Consider the following 23,260-nt stretch of genomic DNA (forward strand, 5'->3'; position numbering starts at 1 on the left):
TTAGGAAAAGAGGGATGCGGCAAGCAGAGGGATATGCATAATGGAAACAGGGAAGGCAAGAAAAGAAGTGGAAAGAGGGAAGATGGGTATATATATTTTTTAGAAATGAAAGCAACCTTTCTTTAAGAACAAAAGATGAGGAAAGATTTAATGGTAAGATGGGGGATGGGAAGAAAGTTAGATTTAGAAGCAAAGTAAAAAAAAATATATAGAAGAGACGCAAAGATTGACAGAGGAGGTACTGATAAACTTGTGGGAGGGAGTCAGTAGAAATATAGATCAGGGATTCAAAGATGGCTGCCATTCTGTGAACACTGCTGAACTGCAGCTCTCCATTTAACCTGAGGAAATCAAAACCCTGAGTGGATACTACAAAGTTTTCAACATCAAAACTTCAATAAACTTACTCTAACTACACTTATTTATCCTGGATTGAGAAGAAAAACCAGAAAAAAGGAATATATTTCATTGGATTACAACAGATTAGCTAGCTCAGCAGAGAGGAATACACAAAGGAACTGTGTGCTTTTTATATTGCAACTTTTTATGTTTATTTTATTTATTTATTTTATTTTACAGTTGTTGACCGGGCTAGTCTAGCTGGATATATATCCGTTTACAGTAGAGGCCCGGGGAGAAAAGCTTCAGTACAGTTAAAAATTACAGTGATGAATATGAATAAAGCAAAAAAAAATTACTGTGATAAATATGACTAAAGCAAACATTTTTCTACATAGATTTCTAAAAGGTACAAGAGAGGCAAGGCAATAACATTTCAGTAACTTATCATTCTTACATTACAAGAGGGGACAACAAACAAATTTCAAATGTACAAGTCTAGTTCCACTAGTAACATAGTAGGCTGTAAAACACTAAGGATAGAGTAATTTAAGGCATTACTTATGATTATATCTCATCTCCAGAAGGCATCAGGTAGGGGCTTAGAGAGAGGACAAAAAATTAGTTTTATTTAGAATATGTTTCAGTCGGGATTGGTACAGGGACATAGCCAATGTGAAATAAGATGTTCTTTGATTTGTTTTTTGAATAAAGAGGTAGACCCCAGACTAGTTATATTCTGGGGGAGTTGATTCCATATTTTTCCAATGGAATTAGCAAATAAAGCATCCCCAGCTTTATTGTATGATTTAGTTATGGATACTAGGAACTTATTTGCAGAACGAAGTGTGGTTAGGTTCTTATATGGAGAAATGAGGTATGCAAGGCTGGGAGTATTTTCGGGGAAATAGAGAGCCTTATGAATGATGAGTAATTGTTGATACAATAGGTGGTTATTTAGTTCTAGCCAGTTTAGTTGTTTAAGGTTGTGACAATGGTGAGTTCTAAGGGGTGTAGCATTAATGAATCTAGCTATACTGTTATAACAGGTAGAGAGTTTGTTAATGTTATTTTTAGAAAGTTTGGTAAATATAGCTGAAGCATAAAAAAGGGTGGAGAGAAGGTGGGTTTGTGCAATAGTTTTCCTGGCTACTGGGTTCAGGAAGACTTTAATTCTATAGAGTGACCCAAGTTTTTTATTAACAGCTTTAATAGAAGTGTTTATTTGTTCCTCAAAGTTCAGTTGGTTATCAATGGTTACACCTAATAGTCGAGTGGTTTTTTCAGGGTTTATACAGGTGGCATTATTAGAGGAGATAGTAAAGAAAGGTGTAGGAGATTTATTTGTAGGAGTAAAGAGCAGTAGCTTTGTTTTTTTGGGGTTAAGGAGGAGGCAGTGCTGCATAAATCATATTTCAACATTATGGAAGGTTGTTTGGGTGATGGACTGAAGAGAGGGAATGTCTGTATCTGAGCAGATCAGAGTGGAGTCATCTGCATATTGGATGCAGGTCGCTTGTGGCACATTCAGATAAAGATCATTGATAAATAATGAGAAAAGAAGGGGTCCAAGGATAGAGCCTTGTGGAACCCCAATATTTACATGGAGTAAGGATGATAGGTTGTTTTCCCAAAGTACTGCTTGTTGCCTGTTTTCGAGATAGCTTCTAAACCACTGTAAGGAATGTGAGCTTAGAGGGAGGTTGTTAAGTTTTTCAAGAAGTATGTTATGGTTAACCATATCAAAGGCTTTTGATAGGTCTATAAATAGTGCAGCAGAGAAATGGTTATTATTACGATTTTTATTGATGGAGTCAGCAAAGGAAAGTAGGGCAGTTGTAGTACTGTGGTGGGGCCTGAAGCCATGTTGACAGTCAGCTAGCAGTTTGTTTTGAAGCAGGTAGTCCAGAAATTGTTTGTGTATGCACCTTTCCATTATCTTTGCTAACGGGAGAGTAAGGCAATAGGGCTTATAGTTGGATATTTCAGAGGAAGGGCCACCTTTATGAAGGGGAATTATATGAGAAATTTTCCAAATGGTAGGGATTTTCCTTTCAGAGATGGTTCTGTTTATCAGTATAGATATTGGGAGATAAATAGCTTTAGCAGCTATTTGTAAGAATTTGGATGGGAGTTTGTCTGCAGATGGAGTGCAAGGCTTTAGTTTTAGTAAAAGCTTATAAATGATTGATGACGCGACAGGTTGGATTTGAAAGGCATTAGTAGAGGCTGGTGGATTATTCTGTGGGGAGGTAATGGGTGTTGGTAGAGAGTTGCCTAGAGTTAGAATAGCTTCTGTAAAGTAGTTATTAAAGGCATCTGGGATTTGTATAGAAGAGTTAGGGTTTAGTCCTGTCGGAGCAGGAGTAGGAGAATGCCCAGGTTTTAGAAGTTTATTAATGCCTGACCAAAACTTTTGTGGGGTATTTTGAGTAGTATTTTGAAGATGAAGATAAAATTCCTTTTTATCACTAATAGTGTATTTCTTGGTAGTATTTCTTAACTGTTTATATAGGAGATGATCAGCTGGTGATTTTGTAGCTCTCCATTTAGCCCAGATTTTGTTTCTCAGGGTCATTCTTTCTTTTGTTTGTTTAGATAGCCACGGGGCAGTTTTGGCTCTTATCCTGGTGGTTTGAATAGGAGCGTGATAGTCAAGGATCTGTAGAAATTTAGTGTTAAAATAGGAAACTGCTTTATTAAGCTCAAGGTTTGATAAAGGTGACCAGTCACAAGCTTGTAATTCATTAAGGAAGTTATCAGGGTTGAAAAATCTTTTTGAGCGGCTTGTTTTTAGTTTATGCTTATTAGGAATGTTTAATTTTTGTCTGATAACATAGGTAAGAATATGATCACTAATACTATCAGGAAGTGTCCCAGGAGTATAGTTGTTAGGGGTATTATTTATTAAAATCCAATCTAGAATTGTTTCTTTCATGTTAGGTTTATGGATTCTAGTTGTAGTTGTAATCAATTGTGAGTAACCATGGAGATTAATATGGTTAGTAGGTTTTTGGGCTATACAGGTATTCCAATCAATGTTAAAATCACCAAGTATAATGGTTTCTTGGGGTAGTAGGTTAGTAAGAGAACTAAGTAAGTTTTCTAGGATTAGGGTATTATTACCAGGGGGGAGATACACACAAATTAGGTAGATAGCTTTGTTATCATTAATCTGTAGTTTGACTGATAAAATTTCAGATTTGGGGCCAGTTTCAGGCAGTTCCTTGAACTGAGTAATTTGTAGGTGAGATTTATAGAGAATGGCTATCCCACCACCTTTTTTCTTAGTTCGGTCATTTCTAAGTATGTTGTAGCCAGGAGGGGTGATTTCCTGGTCAGGAGTAGAGGGTTTTAGCCATGTTTCTGTTATACATAATATATCAAATGAATGCAAGTCAAGGAGAGCATGAAGATGGTGAATTTTGTTATTAATACTTCTGATGTTAATATGAGCTATAAAAAGGGAATTGGTTGGTCTAGTACCTTGTACAGTAGGGGGAGAAGAATTAATATTATGGGTTAAGTTGCTTAGGGTAGAGGGTCCAGGATTAGGATGAATGTCGCCATGTGAGAGGAGTTGAAGATGGTATTGAGATAGTATTTTAAGAAGTTTGAGGCAAATATTAGGATTTTTTTGTTAAAATGGAAGGTTGTGTGAGAAGCCCTATGATATTTTGGCAGTATATAGTTAGAAGAATAGGTAATGTTGCTGTGTTTAAGGGTACTTAGGAAAGAGGAAGGTAAAGTTTGCTTTAGATGAGGGTTTTCCTCATATAAAGTGTAAATTTGTAGAGAGGTGATATGGTATGATAAGGATAGAGAAGCTATAGCAGTAGTAGAGAGAAGGGCATAAGTGAGAAAAGCTATGACAGTTGAAGACATGGTTGTGATGAGTTAAACAGAGAATCAAGACTCAGAAATTAAGGACAAGTAGGATTAATAACAGAATGAAAGGAATGGCTAAACAGACAATACAATATAAGGAAGTGAGGTAGGAGATGAAAAGAGACAGATAAGAAAGTAGTGATAGTTCTATAGTTGATAAAAGAGTAAACTGAAGTGTGGAGATGTACAGGATAGGGGAGTGGTCTAGTTTCAAGGATGGGATAGGTTCAGAGCGATAAGGGGTGTGACTAGTGCGGTATAAGTTAAGGACCCCTAGGGGTGGGTGGGATATGGGGGTAGGGAGGGGAGCGAAGCGGGGCACAAACAAACACCTAGTGTGAGAGCAGAGGAGAGGAGAGGAGAACAATCAGCAAGGAGATACCAAGGGGGAAAGGCTGGCAGCAAGAAGTTGGTTAGTTAAACTAGAAGCAAGGAGAAAAGAAGTTTGGAGAAAGCAGTTTCAGTCTAGTTACAAGGGAGGCTGGAACTAAAAGGAGGGGTGAGAAAGGAAAGAGAGAAGACTGGGGCAAAGTGATCTATCACCAGGGGATGTTTATAGGCAGGCAATACTACAAGAGTAGAAGAGACAGTTAGGCCAGAAAGTAAAAACCATACAGCAGGTAAGGAAGGAGGGGGACCTAGGCTATTGTCAGGAGAGAGAGAAAGTTCGTAGGATAGGAGAAGGGGAAACGGAAGTAAGTACTAGAGTAGTAAATAATATAAGGGTAATACAGTTCAGCTGGTGATCAATAAAAAAGAGGAGTCAGAGTAGGGGGTAGGCAGCGTAGCAGGCAGGTGGGAGGTATGGCTGCTGGCGGAGACTGGTAGACGTCTGGTAAACGTATCAGAAAAGGCTAACCAGAAAATAACAAAACCAGCTCGTAAGAGAGAATTATATAATAAAAACATACAATATAGCTTTAGTTGGGTGTTGTCCAGATTAATGTTTTCCAAGGTATTACGGAAACCCAGGCAGGTAGAGGTGGGTGGGAAATTGCAGTCTTAGGAGTCCAAACAGAGCTCTTCCTGGAGTTGAGAGGGGAATAAATACCCTAAACCAGCTAAAAAAAGGATAAATAAAAGACACAAGAACAATTTAATTATAGGTTACAGATAACACAGTTACACTAATCTAAACAGAATATTTCCTTGCATGACAAGACATCTAGGTAGAGAAAAGGCACAGTAAAAGCCACTAAAAATACAGAATGAGAAATATACCTACAATTGCACAAATAAGCAGTTTAGAAGCAAGTTAAAGCCTCTATCTTTAAACATAAGTGAGCAGCAAGCGTTAAGTCAACATAACAGGAGTCATTCTGAGGGTAAAACAGGATACCCAGCACAATATTACATACACTTAAAACTGCAATATTCAATATCATCCAGGCAGAAAAACTATCAAAATCAAGTCAGAATATGGTTGGCAAGTATAGTATTCCCTCAAAGTATACCACAAGTCTAATAAGGCCAGAAAATACTGTCTGTAACAGTCCAGGGGAACAAACGACGTTGCCAATACTTCAACAACAAGCAAAGAGTAAAGAATACACTAAGAATATAGCACAGTCTAATAGGGCCAGAAAAATTCTGTCTACAAAAGTCCAGAGGAACAAACGACGTTGCCAATATTACAAAATCAAGCGTACATTAAACTCGCAAAAAAAAAAACAAAAGCAAGGCCATGTCAGAAATAGCAGCAAAGAGTAACAAACTATATCCCTACCCACTGAGTTAGGTAAAGGAAACAATACTCATATTAAAACCAAATATAGGATACCAGGAAGCCCAAGTAATTAGCCTTACATAAAATGCGCGGGGAATTCTGAGGCTACACAATACTAAGTTTGCAGATCCCTCTAGCACGTGGTACCAGGCCAAGAACCAACCAAAAAATCCCAGAAAGCACAGAAGAAAGGCAATTAAAACAAGTCCTTCAGGGTATTATTAACAGAGAGATTAACTGAAACAAAATGAGTAAGAATATAATAAACTAGCTACACCCGTCCCCAAGCAGTAGTAACAGCAACGATAGGATACTTGTTAACTTTAAATACTCGTGGCAAGATACTACACACTATAACAACAGCATAAGGTGCCGAGATGGCTCAAGAAATAAGTTCCAAACTCTGACACTAACCTCCATCAACAAGGATACAAGTAAAATAGATCAACAAATATTCAAGTGTCTAAGCTAAATTTAGACAACAACGGCTATCCAAGATCAACAGTTCGGCAATAATCAGCAAACACTGGATGATGAAATTAGTCTAATAGACACACAAGCACATTCCCAAGATTAAAAACAGTTTGATCTGAGCAACATTGCATATGCACCAATGTAGCGGGTTAAAAACAAAAACTACCCTTACATTAGTTTGTGGCATCATAAATACATTGTCGCGCTATTGTAAATCACAAAGGAAACTGATCTAGAAACAAACTCTTACTCGCAGTACCATAGTGGATATCACGACAGTAAAAAAAAACAATTTCCAGGAATATGTGAGGCACAACAGACTCAGCCTACTCACCACCGCTCCACACAGCAGCCACGGACAAATGGGGGAGAAACAAGATGGCGCCCTAAGGAAACTACGCCTTAACACAGTTCCTAGGGCGGAAGTGGTAAGTCAGGGGGCGGGCAGAAAGTTCTTTCGCATAAGGGTTAACAGCTGTTGTGCGAAAAGCAGATGGGTGGAGTCCTACGATATAGAGACCCAGGATATCTAGGAATGGCTAAGGGGAAAAAAAAAACAGGAGGATAATAGATGGGCTGCTACAAAACGACTAGAAGGTTAGTCGAAAAAAGTTAGTAGGAAAAAGAAATTGAGCAGAAATGCTCCACAAACAAACACCTAGTGTGAGAGCAGAGGAGAGGAGAGGAGAACAATCAGCAAGGAGATACCAAGGGGGAAAGGCTGGCAGCAAGACGTTGGTTAGTTAAACTAGAAGCAAGGAGAAAAGAAGTTTGGAGAAAGCAGTTTCAGTCTAGTTACAAGGGAGGCTGGAACTAAAAGGAGGGGTGAGAAAGGAAAGAGAGAAGACTGGGGCAAAGTGATCTATCACCAGGGGATGTTTATAGGCAGGCAATACTACAAGAGTAGAAGAGACAGTTAGGCCAGAAAGTAAAAACCATACAGCAGGTAAGGAAGGAGGGGGACCTAGGCTATTGTCAGGAGAGAGAGAAAGTTCGTAGGATAGGAGAAGGGGAAATGGAAGTAAGTACTAGAGTAGTAAATAATATAAGGGTAATACAGTTCAGCTGGTGATCAATAAAAAAGAGGAGTCAGAGTAGGGGGTAGGCAGCGTAGCAGGCAGGTGGGAGGTATGGCTGCTGGCGGAGACTGGTAGACGTCTGGTAAACGTATCAGAAAAGGCTAACCAGAAAATAACAAAACCAGCTCGTAAGAGAGAATTATATAATAAAAACAAACAATATAGCTTTAGTTGGGTGTTGTCCAGATTAATGTTTTCCAAGGTATTACGGAAACCCAGGCAGGTAGAGGTGGGTGGGAAATTGCAGTCTTAGGAGTCCAAACAGAGCTCTTCCTGGAGTTGAGAGGGGAATAAATACCCTAAACCAGAATATAGCTTTAGTTGGGTGTTGTCCAGATTAATGTTTTCCAAGGTATTACGGAAACCCAGGCAGGTAGAGGTGGGTGGGAAATTGCAGTCTTAGGAGTCCAAACAGAGCTCTTCCTGGAGTTGAGAGGGGAATAAATACCCTAAAACAGAATATAGCTTTAGTTGGGTGTTGTCCAGATTAATGTTTTCCAAGGTATTACGGAAACCCAGGCAGGTAGAGGTGGGTGGGAAATTGCAGTCTTAGGAGTCCAAACAGAGCTCTTCCTGGAGTTGAGAGGGGAATAAATACCCTAAACCAGACTATAGCTTTAGTTGGGTGTTGTCCAGATTAATGTTTTCCAAGGTATTACGGAAACCCAGGCAGGTAGAGGTGGGTGGGAAATTGCAGTCTTAGGAGTCCAAACAGAGCTCTTCCTGGAGTTGAGAGGGGAATAAATACCCTAAACCAGAATATAGCTTTAGTTGGGTGTTGTCCAGATTAATGTTTTCCAAGGTATTACGGAAACCCAGGCAGGTAGAGGTGGGTGGGAAATTGCAGTCTTAGGAGTCCAAACAGAGCTCTTCCTGGAGTTGAGAGGGGAATAAATACCCTAAACCAGCACCGCTCCACACCGCTCCAATAAGATGTCAAAAGAAGACAAAAGCATGGATATAACTACGACTAAAACAAAATTATCGGAATTGCAATCACAAGAAAAAGATGTGACTACTAAACGACAAAAAATTACTAAAGCACAGGAACAACAGAAACTAGGGACTAAAACTAAAGCTGATCAAGCTTTAAATATGGAGGATATCAAAACTGCACTTCTGCCTATACAAGAAGCTTTAAAAGAACTGACTTGTCAAATACAATCATTTGGAATTTCATGTACTCAGTTGCTGGAAAGAATGGATAAGACGGAGGCTCAAATTTCTGATACTGAGGACAAATTAGTTTTACTGGAAAAAAAACTAATCTGCATGATTTGGATATACAGGCTATACAAAGTAAGCTTACAGACCTAGAAGCAAGATCCAGGAGAATAAATGCAGAACAAACCAAAACTTGACAACAAGGAGCATAGCCAAGAAGTGACACCAACGGAACCAGTAGCTCAAGATTAAATCCTTTATTAAGTACGAAAAAACACCCTTATGGACAAGCGCTTTCGCTCGGTATAATACCGAGCTTTATCAAGTTACATGAATAACTGAATACTCTGAATTATATAGTGATCTTAAAAACACATGATCAAATAGTTCAATTAAATAATTAATTTGTTAAAAGTAACTTATGTTAATAACTCATCCATGCCTGGTCAAAATGCAGAATAGATGTAAATGTCATAAATAAAACCATAGTTAAAAACAACGTTCTTTAAAAATGTTCGTGTGCTAAAAAATCTGTTTGTGTGATATACTAAAACATGTATTATTGAGTAATATAAAAATGAAGAATAAATATTATTACATTCATCAATTCCAAAAGATGAGTGACCAATTGTATTATAGCAAGGGCAGTAAACAGTATTAAACCATGTATACAAATGTAACTACACCTTTATAATAATGAAATAAATATAAAATAAATAAATGAATAAATGCTCTTAGTTAATACAAATAATACAAATAGCCCAATCTAAAATGGATATGTGTAAATTTCGGTCTAAAATAATCACTACAATCGGGCCATCCTAAGCTTGAGCACACTGCTAATATTTATATTGTCATTTAGCCCGGGTGCCTTACCAGCATCTAATCTCAATTGCCACATTAACTCACGGTATTCCAGTGTTGTCTCCCAGTCACCCCCCTGGGCATCTGGTTTTACCTGTTCTAGCACCATAAATTTGATTTGCATGTTGGGACAAACCAGAGAGTGTTTAAAAAATGCATTGGATTCCTTAGCTTTAGAAACATCATAAAAATGTTCAGAAATCCTTCTCCTAAGAGGTCTCTCAGTCTTTCCTATATAAAAGCTTAAACATGCTGTGCATAAACCTAGGTAGACAACACCCTTAGATGAACAATTGAAATAGCTGGTAGCTTTGTATAGGTACTTTCTAGATGGAATAAATAGGGTCGAATCATTGTGAATGGCCAGACATTGTTTACAGGCCCCACATTTGAAAGTGCCTGGTTTGTGCTTATCTAAGCCAAACTTAACTAAAGTCTTTTTTTCAAACCATTGTTTAAGATTACCGTCTCTTTTTCTTACAAAGCTTGGATGTGGGTCAACATAATTGTTCAGTTCATCATGCAGAGTAAGTAGGGTCCAATGCTTCCTTATCACGTTCTCAATTTCGGATGAACCCAAGGAATAAGTGTGTGTAAAACAATTATTTGAACTTGGGTTGGGTTCTTTCTCTTGCTCAATAGTTTGAGGAAATCCTCTACCCAGTAACGGTGGATATTTAGTATCCCTATTAAGTGTCACTTCTTCAACAAGGGTAGTTAATAAGGAAACTGGGTAACCTCTTTCTATAAAAAACTTCTTCAAAATTTTTATTTCATCAATGTAGTCTGTAACAGTACTACACATTCTAGAGGCCCGTATGAACTGACCTTTGACAATGCCCCTCTTTTGAAAGAAGGGGTACCCGCTTTCAAAATGAAGATAGGAATTAGAAAAACTTGGTTTTCTAAAAAGTTTAGATTGGAACCTGTTTTTAGTAGTGTCTTTGTATAAGGTCACATCAAGATAATGCGATTCACTAAGACTAATGTTGTATGTAAAAGTTAGAAAAGAAGTAGTAGAATTTAGATATTTAAAAAACTCCTGGAACTGCTCAAGCGAACCGTTCCATAAGATACAAATATCATCCAAGTATCTCTTATAGTGGGTAATAAATTTGACTCACTCAGTTACAAAAATAAAATTCTGTTCCCATCTATGTAAAACCAGGTTGGCATAAAGTGAGGCACATGAGGCACCCATGGCAACCCCTTTCTTTTGTCTGTAGAACTCACCGTTGAAGTAAATAAAGTTGTTTTCTAGCGCAATTTCCATCAATTCTGTTACTAGATTCATAACCTTACTTCCCAGGTGAGCCTCAGAACTTAGCACCTCATTAAACCATTCTACCCCAATACTGTGGGGAATGCTAGGGAATAGGTCCACTATATCTATTGTGATCATAAGTAGATTAGTTTCATAAAATTCAGGTTGGATGCCTCTAAGGAAGTCCCATGAATCTTTACAAATCTTTGTCAGTGAGAAAAGAAAATTCTTTGTGATAAAGTCAATAAACTTGTCGAGTGGTTCAGTAACACTCCCCACACCAGAAACTATAGGCCTAAACTTTAAGGGGTGTACTCCTTTATGGGTTTTCGGAATTCTGAAAATCACCGGAATTCTAGGTTTAACTACATGCAAGTAGTTAAATAATTTTTCATTAATCACTCCCTGCAGTAGGTGGTCCGTAAGCAAAAAGTTTATTTTAGATGAAGCAAAATTAACTTTGTTTCTTGAGACCACTTCGTATTGTTCAGAATCTTGTAGCATTCCAAAAAGATGAGCATCATAGTCTGTGCTAAACATAAGGACTATCCCACCACCCTTGTCAGGTTTCATAAATCTCATATTTTTGTTCTTGAGTTCGTGAATCAGCAAAATTTCATTCTCTTTCAAATTACTGTGAGAAGTGTGGGCTTTCTGATGGTATAGAACCCTAAAATCTCTCTCAACTAACTCCTCAAATACCTTAATAGATGGATGGGTAGGGGGGTTAAATGTGCTCTTTCGAGCCAGTTCCTTTTTAGTTTGTGTCTGCCCTTTAAAGTACATATTTAAATTTAACTGCCTTGCAAAAAGTTTTAAATCAACAAGGGCTTGGGTTAAATTAAATGGGCGTAGGGGAACAAAATGAAAACCCAGAGTAAATAGCCCAAAGGTACAGTAATTCACCTCTAAATCTGTGTAGTTGTAAATGGTAAAACAGTCATTCTTCACAATAGTACAATCTTCAATGGCACCCGGGCTAAATGACAATATAAATATTAGCAGTGTGCTCAAGCTTAGGATGGCCTGATTGTAGTGATTATTTTAGACTGAAATTTACACATATCCATTTTAGATTGGGCTATTTGTATTAATTAAGAGCATTTATTCATTTATTTATTTTATATTTATTTCATTATTATAAAGGTGTAGTTACATTTGTATACATGGTTTAATACTGTTTACTGCCCTCGCGAATGTAATAATATTTATTCTTCATTTTTATATTACTCAATAATACATGTTCTAGTATATCACACAAACAGATTTTTTAGCACATGAACATTTTTAAAGAACGTTGTTTTTAACTATGGTTTTATTTATGACATTTACATCTATTCTGCATTTTGACCAGGCATGGATGAGTTATTAACATAAGTTACTTTTAACAAATTAATTATTTAATTGAACTATTTGATCACGTGTTTTTAAGATCACTATATAATTCAGAGTATTCAGTTATTCATGTAACTTGATAAAGCTCGGTATTATACCGAGCAAAAGCGCTTGTCCATAAGGGTGTTTTTTCGTACTTAATAAAGGATTTAATCTTAAGATCCAGGAGAAACAATATAATTGTCAGAGGGATTCCTGAATCCATTCAGTATAATGAACTGATTCCATCCATACTACAAATATTTGCAGTGCTTTTAAATGATTCTGATACTGTGAAACAAATCATCGTGGAAAGAGCACACAGAGCTTTGAGAGAGGTACAAGCATCTAATTTTCCTAGACCTGTGTATGTTAAACTGCTTAATTATCAAGATGTAAATAGAATACTTATTACTGCAAAACAAGGTGGAGGCTATATTATGTGGAAAAACAATAAAATATCTCTGACATAAAATTTACCTATACAGATCAGACAGGCTAGACAGTCTCTGTCTCCTTACTGCAAATTTCTTATTGACAAACAAATGAAGTTTCAAATGAAATATCCTAATATGCTTATATTCACAGTGGATGGGGCTAAACATTCTGTTTCCACCAAAAATGAGGCAAGAAATCTGTTTCTTAAAACTTTCAAGGCTTTACCTGCATCAGAGACTTGAATTGAACTTTTGCTGGGACTGGTATGCTGCTATGTTTACTGTGCTTTGAGGACTGGGTAATCTTTTGTTTGCATTTGTGAAGCTTATGCCTATTCCTGAGCAATAAAACTGTTTGCTTTTCCTTATCTTGATCTCCTGCACTTGTTTCCTGACATTTTATGGCTTCTATGAACTGTTTTTGATGAGGAGGAAGACAGGAAGTGCTTAAAATGCTGTTGAGGATGTAGATTTCGTTGTGGCACTTCCGGGAGTCCGTCTGCAAAAGTGGTCCCCCGTCGCAAGCATTTTACAGGACTTCCTGGTTTGGAAAACCGAAGAGAACTGTTTTAAACACTCTCTTGCTTATTTAACATTAAATAACACTGTTCTATAGTAATTTAAGCACATAGGAACTTGTTAGGAACTACATTTATTACCTTTCAGTCAACATTTTGTAGTTATATTATTTAGAGAGGGTGCGGGGATTTAGCAATGTTTATTTAACCTGTCAGCATAGTTTTTAATGTTTTGTGTTATTTTCATTATTTTATTTAGTTAGAAGCTTGCTTTATTATGAAACTAGTATAAGGTGAATGTATAACAAATGATATTAATAAATTTGCTGTCTATTTGCTTTAATATAGGGTTATATATTAGTATGTATTTTTTTTTCTCTTTCTCTTCTCTCTTTTAATGCATGTGGTTTATGTATAAATAGCTAATCCAACTGAAAGTGCATTATTATAGTGAAAGTGCATTATTATAACCTACTGAAAATGCATTATTTTTTTTACTTTATTCTTTTTAAATGTACTACTGTTACATTTTTAATTTGATTTGTTTAAATAGTAATTAACCAAAGAGATGTAGTTTATGGCAGTGTTTGTTAGGGAATGTTTAGTTTAGGCTTTGTCATAGTGAAGTTAGGTTTTATAGGTCTTAATTGTGATACATGTGTGAAATTTTACATTGTGGTGTTTTTATATCTGTTGTTTCTTTTAAACCCTTTGTCATTTTATATTATACAGGACCTATTCATCTCCTGGTCCGGGGTTAGAGTGGGTATGCACTGGTTGAGGACGGGATATAAGGATTGCTTCCAGATTATGTATGGTTTTGAATTTACTGTTTTTTGTTTTTTCCATGCTCTCTCTCCAAAACTTTCATCTTAGAGTGAATCTTTGAAATGTGGGAAGTAGATTCATGGAACGTTAAAGGGCTCCAGAAGTTGAAGAAGAGGAAACTGGTGTTACATGTATTGTTGCAGGCTAAGGCGTGGTTTATCCTACTCCAAGAAATGCATTTAATGAATGATCAATGGGGTGATGTTAAAAAAAAGAAATGTATTAGAGAAGTAGTAGTATCTTAAGGTAAGTCAAGTAGTGCTGGGGTAGCCATAATTATTAAAGCTCAATACAAGGAAAAGATATTAGATTCTAATACAGATAAAAATGGACGGTGGTGCTATGTTAGTCTTTTGTCTACCTTATTTGATAAACCTATTTTACTTTTAAATATATATGCTCCCTGTAATGACCAACAACTATTTATAGCATCACTATATTCAATTTTAACACAATTTGATAGATATTATGTAATTGTTGGAGGTGATTGGAATACCTACCAGAATCCGAAGTTGGATAGATCTTGTCCACAAAGAGCATTTAACAAGCATGCTCTATTAGCACTGAATGATCTTAAAGAAGACTTTCAATTATATGATCCATTTCACTGAATAACGATAATAGTACAAGCAATTTTACCTTTTATTCCCCATGTCATAAAATGTGGTCCAGAATTGATTTCTTCCTGATTTCAAGAGTATTGATCAATCTAGAACTTACAGTTATGGTACATGCCCGTTATATATCAGACCATTCTAAAATTTTGTTGAGTTTTACTAAGGGGGTAAAAGATACTTTGAGACAAAGAGGTTATAATTGGTCTCTTAATCCAAATCTATTGAGTAAGGAGGCTATAATACTGGAAGTTACAAAGTACCTGAAAGACTTATTGATTGGTTTAGGGAAACAACAATTTGCCCCAGATATTTAATGGGCAACAGTTAAAGCTCAAATAAGAGGGACACTTTTGCAAAAAACATCTTATTATAAAAAGATATTAAACAAAGATATTCAAACTTTAGAAATAAAAATTAAATTACTTGATCAAGAACTGATTAGGGATTTTAATGAGCAAACAGAGAAGGAACTGATTAAATGTCAAAAGGATCTCTTTTTACTTCAGAATAGTAGATTAACATTAACACGTTAGTGAGGTATGCCAGTCATGTTCAAACACCATCGAGAGCGTTAGCTAGGATCATTAATCAAACAAAACCAATTGTGCAGATTTTGGAAATACAATTTAATAATAAAATATATTCTAAAACTGAGGAGGTTCTTAATATCTTTGAGAAAATATACACTAATATTTATGCTGGGCAAAAGGATATGACCCCTAACAGGAATTATGAACAATTTCTACAGTCAATTAACTTTCCAACAATAGGAGAGGACATTCAAAATGACTTGGTTAAACTGATATCTGAAGAAGAAATAGTATATGTAATTCAGCATATGAAATCACATAAATCACCAGGTCCTGATGGCTTGACAGTGGAATTTTATAAATAAATTGCAGATATTTTTGGTAAGATACTTTCAGTTGTGTTTAACTACATAATTAGGAATAAAATTAAAGATCCACACCTTAACGCCTCAAAAACTATTTTTGTACATAAAGCCAATTCAGATCCTCAAAATCCGGATAATTATAGACCAATATCATTAATAAATGTAGACTTGAAAATTCTAACCTCTATTATAGCATCTAGACTGAAGAGAATCATGACTCATATCATTTCTAAAGAACAGACTGGTTTTATGGCAGGTAGACAAACCAGTGATAATACACTCACACTACATACTATGTTAGAGCATGCTAAGCAAAATAATTTAAATATTTATGCCCTTATAATTGATGCCCAGAAAGCCTTTGATAGGGTTGATGCAAATTTCTTGTTTGATCTTTTACCGTATTTTAATATATCACATGAGTTTGTCCAAATGTTACAAATATTATATAGTAATCCCTATACTACATTGTATATTAATAAAAACTTCTCTAAAAGAATACAGATTAAGACTGGAACACACCAGGGTTGCCCTTTGTCCCCTTTATTATTTAATATCTATCTTGAACCATTGTTTTTATATATTAAACAAAATGTTTATCATAATGTCCCAATAATTTATAGAACTAAAATATTAATGGCAGCTTTTGCTGACGATCTTAGCATTTATTGTGCATCTCCATTATCAGATACTGAAAAATTATTGAGGGCTGTTAATGAGTTCTCAAAAGTGTCTAATTATAAAATTAACTTGAAAAAAAACAATATCTTCCCTTTAAAGACACCTAAACCCTTTTTGTTATTGCCCTTAGTGGGACAGGTATCATTTAAAGAAAATATTAAATATCTAGGTATTGAGTTCTCTACTGATAATAAAGACTTTTATAATAATAATATTAAAACAATCTGGGAACAAATAATTTCTGATTTTGGGAGATGGAAAAATTTACGACTGCCAATATTAGCAAAAGTTTCAATTATCAAAATGAACATATTACCACGATTACTATATATTTTTAGGTCAGCCAATTTATTACTTTCGAAATCGTTTTTTAAACGGATTCATAAAGAATTGGCTAAATTTATTTGGGAACCAAAGAAAACCAGGATATCTTATGATAAATTAATGACCCCAAAAAATAGAGGAGGACTGGAATTACCTAATTTTGAAATGTATTATTTAATTGTAAATTCTAATAGAATTTTAAGAATTGCCAATTATGATATAAATAATACTAAGTGGACACCACCTTGGGTAGTTCTGAATTATAAATATATTCTAAAGTTAAATATCAATCCTAAAGCAATACTTTTTTTAGGTAAGGATACATTGAAATTCTATGGGATTATTGAACACATCAAAGCGAACATACTCTCTTTACATAATTTATTTCATTTATTAGATTTGGTTCAACATATGATGGTTTTTCAACCCATTCATAAGAATCCTAATTTAAAATTGAATAATCAACTAATTGATCTCAACAAGTTTCCATTGATAGTTAATCTAACTTTGATTGATATATATAAACATCTTGGCAGTTCGGCCAACCAAATAAGACAAGAACTTAACTTACCTAAAAATTATCTGGTTATTCTGAGACAAATTAGAGAACTCACTATAAGCTATTTTAAAAGTTTTAAACTGGAAGAAGAGGCTATTAATAGATGCTCTTTGTTGTGGCAAGCTCCCCAACAGGATCTTAAATATATCACGGCAGCAAATCAATTAATTAAAGAGTTTCAATTTCATGATAAAATTTTGTTATCAAACTACTGGGAAGAGAAAATCTTACTGACAGATAGAAATAATATGTTAAAAGCAATTGACTTGACCATCAAATCTACTTCTCTTCAAAAATTAATATATACCCAGTTGATGATTTGGAACAATGCATATTATACACGTCTTACCCTGCATAAACTTAATCCCAAGAATTCACCAACTTGTCCATACTGTAAGAATCAACCAGCTGATCTTCTTCATATGTTCTGGAGTTGTAAATGCATTTTCAAACTTTGGAATTCCCTTAAGATCCAACTTCAGAAGGTGGGTTACCAGAGTACAACGTTATCATGGAAATTTATGATTCTGCATATCCCCCCGAGAGTAATCCCTAAATCACAAATTATTATATATATTAATATTTTTCTATTAATGAAGCTTTATATAGCTTCAAATTGGTTAGACCCATCTAAAACTTCATGGCAGAACTTTAGAGTTCTAGCGACAAAACATATATATAAATTACTATTAAACCCACAAAATAAAAATGTTAATAATCCAAAAATTTGGGAACATATTTTTAATATTATACTAGCATAGTATTTTCAACTTGGAAATATTAATAATTATTTATGTGTGTGGAGAGAATTTAGTAATCAACTGTCTATTACTTGCATTTATTCTTATGCTTTTTTATATTTAACTGTATTACATGGAAGCATTCTTGTAAATATTGTATATAGAGTGTGGTTATTAGTGATATTAGTTAATGCTTGATTTGTGAATATATGTTATTTTTGTTCTTATTTGTGTTTGAAAATAATATAACAATAAAGATTTATTATGGAAAAAAAAAAGAAATATAGATCAGACAAAGGCAGGACAGTAGTGATGGAAAGGACTGGAAAATAAAAAAAGGAAAGGATATGATATACAAGAAAGGGGAACAGCAGGATGGTGGATAAAGTAGGAATAGCCTTCTGTATTGTGCAAGATCCAGAGACAAGTCACTCAGCACCTTGACCACCCTCCTCAAATGGCCACAAAGGAGTTGGTGAAGGTAGAGACAAGCAGCCATGTGACTTTGTAAGCTGCATGAATGCTTCATCAGGTGGGTGATGCAGGTTCTTAGCCACAGGTCAATCAGGAACCCCACCATCTCCACCGACCCCTGTGGGGAATTCATTGTGCACCCCTTTAGTGTTACTGGATAGAAAATGGAACTCTTCTACTATGAACTAGAATGAGAGACTGTATGAGATCCTTTCTACCCCCTCCACCATACCCAGTGATGAGGCAGGTCTGTAGCCACGTGCAGTGGAAATAGGGACAATTGGTACTGGTGGAAGGCCAGTGACCTGGGCTGTGCCCCTGGCACAGTCATTGAAGATGGTATAGAAAATCCCAACACAAATAGAGAGAAATAAAATAACAAAGAAAAGAATAAAAAAAGGTTTAAAATAGGATTGTGACAAAGGAAAGAAAGGAGGGGAGAGATAAAATAAAAACAATCATTACTTTTAAATAAGGTCAATATGACTCACCAGAGCATTGCATTTACACCCTCACACATGCATACACACACATATACACACACACACACACACACACACACACACACACACACACACACACATATATATATATATATATATATATATATATATATATATATATATATAAACATACACATTTATACAAGTAATAGATATGAAACTAATGATACATTGTGAGGTATTGACCTACATGCAGTACAGTATGGCCCTATGCTATAATATGCAGGTCAGGACTACTATTACCTGGTGTGTATGCTTAGTTGTGTTGCTAGACATGTTGGCAGATGTGCAGTGTTATGTACGCAAAGGCATACTCTATGTTGAGTGCTATATCTGTGGCCTCCTGCAAGTATCCTGTGCAACAGAATTATGTAGCAATGTACCTGAAAATTACTCGTATGAATACTAAACTGTACATATATATTGGGAAATGGTAACAGCAGCTGCTTCTGGTTAACTGTTATGTGAAGGTTGATGACTATGGGCTCACTACACATAAACAAACAAATAAACGTGACCCACTGCATAACAATGAAGTATCCTGTAAGCCCACTACATACATAAGATTATATACATATAAACCACAGGAAATATCCATCCAAATAAACACATGCAACTTTTTCTCCTCTTTGTTACAACAGAGATAAGTTCTCCCAACCCAAGAAAGATAACTACACCCCTGTGTTATGCCAACAATTGAGCTTCTACATGCAGCTGTATTTTGTCAGGCTACTGATCTATTTTTATGCAAAACTTTGCAGATAGTTACAGATCAAATTGAAAAATAGGCAGCCATCAGAATTGCTATGACCTGTATCCTACTTGTGGGTGTCTGAAGAAGATTGCATACTAGTGCAATGCTTTGTAGTTCCATCCTAACACATGTAACCTCATTAAGCTGTGATATGTAGCATGTCTTATTGAAATTGTCACTGTACAGGTCACTTTTTATGTTATTGAAATGCATATCTAAGTGACAATATGCAGAATTATGTGAATTTGAAATATCTAACAGGTAATCTTGTAGATAAATAGTAACACTTGTACATGGACGTACTGTGACAGTGTGCAGACATACTAAAAGCCATATACCGAGTATACTCAAATTTATGTTAAGAAAAATTCATAAGCACCAGTTTACATGGAAAACCTCTCCAGTTTCATCTAATACAGAAGGCTGTTCTTCAAGATGGCTTCCTGAGCTACAACAAACATCAGAAAAAAAAAGACACAGAAGTACAAGTACTTACATCTCAGATGTCCTTGCTCTTTTCTTCTAAGCAGGTCAGGATGGTACCTCCTGTAGTTACAGTAGTGGTGCTGACACTGTTCAGTAAATATATTACAGATTCAATATATACTTACTATTATTCTGTAAATTATTTATGAAAATGCATCGATACAGCTCATCCTGACAGTCATGGGGAACCATTTTAAGCCTTCTGTCAGCAATGAAAATATTTTAAAACACAGTCAGACCCATGTTGCTCATCTCCACCTATCTTGCCCCAGAAATAATCCAGCTGCTCTGATCCACTTAATAAGAAACTTGAAGCCACTTGTAAGTATAACTCTAATCAAATAACCATATATTTATGTAGCTGTTAACCATAAGCATTTCTGTTGTATTATTGATTTAATTTAATTTTTTTATAATCTTTTTTCTAACTACAGGACTCAACCGTATACCCCAAATTTTACAGGACAAATGTATTTAATATGATCAACTCCTTTTGTCTCAGTATTCCACAGCTACCACTCCTCAATATCCATATCATATTTTTCAGTTTTATAGTAATGCTTTAAACTTTACCTCCTCCTCTGTTTTTTTTTATTTATATTTGTAGGGTATCAGATATTAATCTCACCTTTCAAACCATTACCTCCCTATACAGTCCATGATTCCCCCTGAGTAGGACAAATCCTGCCAAATGAGTGTTTTTGTGGTTGTGTGCAAAGTGGGCACGTCTGTGACTGATCATTTCAACAAACTGCAATGAATCTTGACAATGCTGGGTCTCTGATTGTATCTACCCAAGCAAATGACTAAGATTACCAATGGCTCTGGTAAATCTACTTCATATCCAGAGCATTGAGTAGCATAAAAAGTGAGTCACAGGACAAACAAGTACAAAAACTACAACAGAGGTGTGAGGAGATGATAACTGTCCCCAGATTGTATCTACCCGAGATCTGGTCCTCCCTTTCCTGCTCTGGTCCAGCCCTCTGCAGAATATGATGGGCACCCAGCTGTTCCATGGTAGATATACCAACCCCTTACCTCTTGGGATATAGCAGGGCAATGTTTTCTGTTCTCAGACTTTTTCTATCTCAAAATGAAGGCAGGGAAATGGAAAGAAACTGCTACCTGAAACAATCAGGTACTTCCATAGAACTACAAATTTATGTGAGTTGACAACAGTAGGTAAGTAACTAACAATTCTAAACCAAAGTCTTGTTTTTGTTTTAATTTATCCTGTTCATATAAATCCATAAATAAATGAATGACTAAAATTATTTTGCTTTGAAAATAACACTTATGTATATGATCCCTGACACTGCAAAAAGTAGAGGCATAACAAGATTGGGAAAATGAGGCAGTTGCCCCATGCACAAGTTTGTTAGGAGACATGACCAGCAGGTGCCAGTAGTGTGACAGTGCAGCACCGGTATTGCTTTATGAGGTCACAAAGTCATCATGTCTATGTACATGAATGCCAGTATTGCATTTGCAGTCACAACTGAAGCACTGAAACACCTAGTATGTGGAAATTCAACTGTAGCAAGTTGCTTGTTAGCTTGCTACATCTATAAAAAGCAACTTGTAATAGTTTCTTTGGAGAATATTTTTTTTTTTTTTTTTTGCTTGCAGGGAGGCGTGCCTGTTTGTAGAATTGCATAGGAAGCCAGAAGATCTAGCTATTGTTCTGGTTAAAGTAACCAGATTTTAAATGGAAAGTACACTCATATCATTTTGTAACTATATCTGGTTGCCTTCTTTCTTCAGATAATATCTTCGTGATTCCTTTTCAGGTAATGTCTTTGTTATTAGCTTGTCATCAGCAGACCTGATGGTAGGTCTATATTCATATCCTTTAATTTCCATTGCCACATTCTGCAACAAATGGATCTTGGGAGATCTTCAGTGCAAAATATCAGGAGTTATCCATACTCTAAGTTTCATAGTATCTGTCTATAACATCATGGCTATTGCAATCAATCGTTACTGCTGTATCTGTCACAGCCTCATATATGACAGAGTCTACAGTATGAAAAATACCTGCTGCTACGTTCTCTTAATTTGGATTTTCAGCATCATTTTGCTTTTGCCAATTATGTTTTTTGATGTTTTGCAGTATGATGAAAGAGTACATTTCTGTGCATTTATATTTGCAGCAAATCCTTCTTTAACAAGCACATTGGGAGTGATACACTTCTTAATACCTACAACCATTGTGATCTTTTGTTATTCAAGGATATGGATCTTGGTTATCCAAGTTAAATATAGAGTCAGAGAAAGGAAAAGACAAAAGTTAAAGTCTAATGAAGTTCGTAACTTCTTAACAATGTTTGCTGTGTTTGTTCTTTTTGCAATTTGTTGGTGTCCATTTAGCATTCCTTCTTTAGTGGAAGCATTAAATCCCAGGGGAAAGGCATCAGAATTTCCAGTTTGGTTGTATGTTTTAGGGTACTTTACTGCTTCCTTTAATAATTGTCTTAATGGCATAGTTTATGGTGTTCTTAACAAAAATTTCCGACAAGAGTACAAACGAATTCTATTGTTGTGCACAATTATGTTACCATGATGAAGAAAATTGATGATATAATATTTAGGATTAAGGAAAATGTATTTTCTTCTTTAGGCATTACAAGCTACATGATGCAAAGTAATCAATATCAAATTTCTGCATTTTTTTGCTAACATTGGGTGTAGGTCTAGAAACCAATAAAATTAAATTATCTTAATACAATACAGACAAAATCAAAGATAAATAATTCTGCAAATACATCATAAAAGATAAAAGAGTGCAGAAATAATATAAGCAACAGTACTGAAACAGACTTAAGTGGTTGTGTCTCTGCCTTAACTGGATTGTGCAGAGATCAAAATCTTGGTTGCATGAAGAAAAATGTGTTACTTCAGAAATGTTTGTATTTTTTTCAGAATGTGTACTATGTATAATGAAAAAATATAATTTCTGAAATTCCTTTCCTGCTATATCTGAAAAGTCTATATCAGCCCTAAAAGATCTGCATTGTAATTAGTTTGTCTTGTGTCATGAGAAGCAAGTATGCCAAAGTAAGCTGTGTAAGATATGTTCACTGTGGTACATTGCATATAAAATGTAAACTAAAGCAAAGACACTTCTTGAGTTTCACTATGCCACTTTGCTAATATGCATTCCTTTATTTTTCTTCTGGAGTCGGAATTCATATCCTGCTATAAATGTCAATTTAATAAAAAGAAAATTGCATCATTAAAGAAGTGTGTGTGTGTGTGTGTGTGTGTGT

At 35.4% G+C, this 23,260-nt stretch overlaps 1 protein-coding gene across 1 annotated transcript in view; it reads left to right on the forward strand.

The window, feature by feature from the left end:
• LOC122808297 (melatonin receptor type 1C-like) overlaps positions 1 to 22,554 on the forward strand; it is an 85,052-nt gene extending 62,498 nt beyond the window's left edge. Inside the window, exon 3 of the mRNA XM_044079262.1 lies at positions 21,782 to 22,554. Within this exon, the coding sequence (XP_043935197.1) occupies positions 21,782 to 22,554 (773 nt within the window). The remainder of the gene's footprint in view (positions 1 to 21,781) is intronic.
• The last annotated feature ends 706 nt before the right edge of the window (positions 22,555 to 23,260 follow it).

This window comes from Protopterus annectens, chromosome 8.part0, assembly GCF_019279795.1.
Source record: "Protopterus annectens isolate FY-2018-M chromosome 8.part0, PAN1.0, whole genome shotgun sequence".
Taxonomy (NCBI): Eukaryota; Metazoa; Chordata; order Ceratodontiformes; family Protopteridae; genus Protopterus; species Protopterus annectens.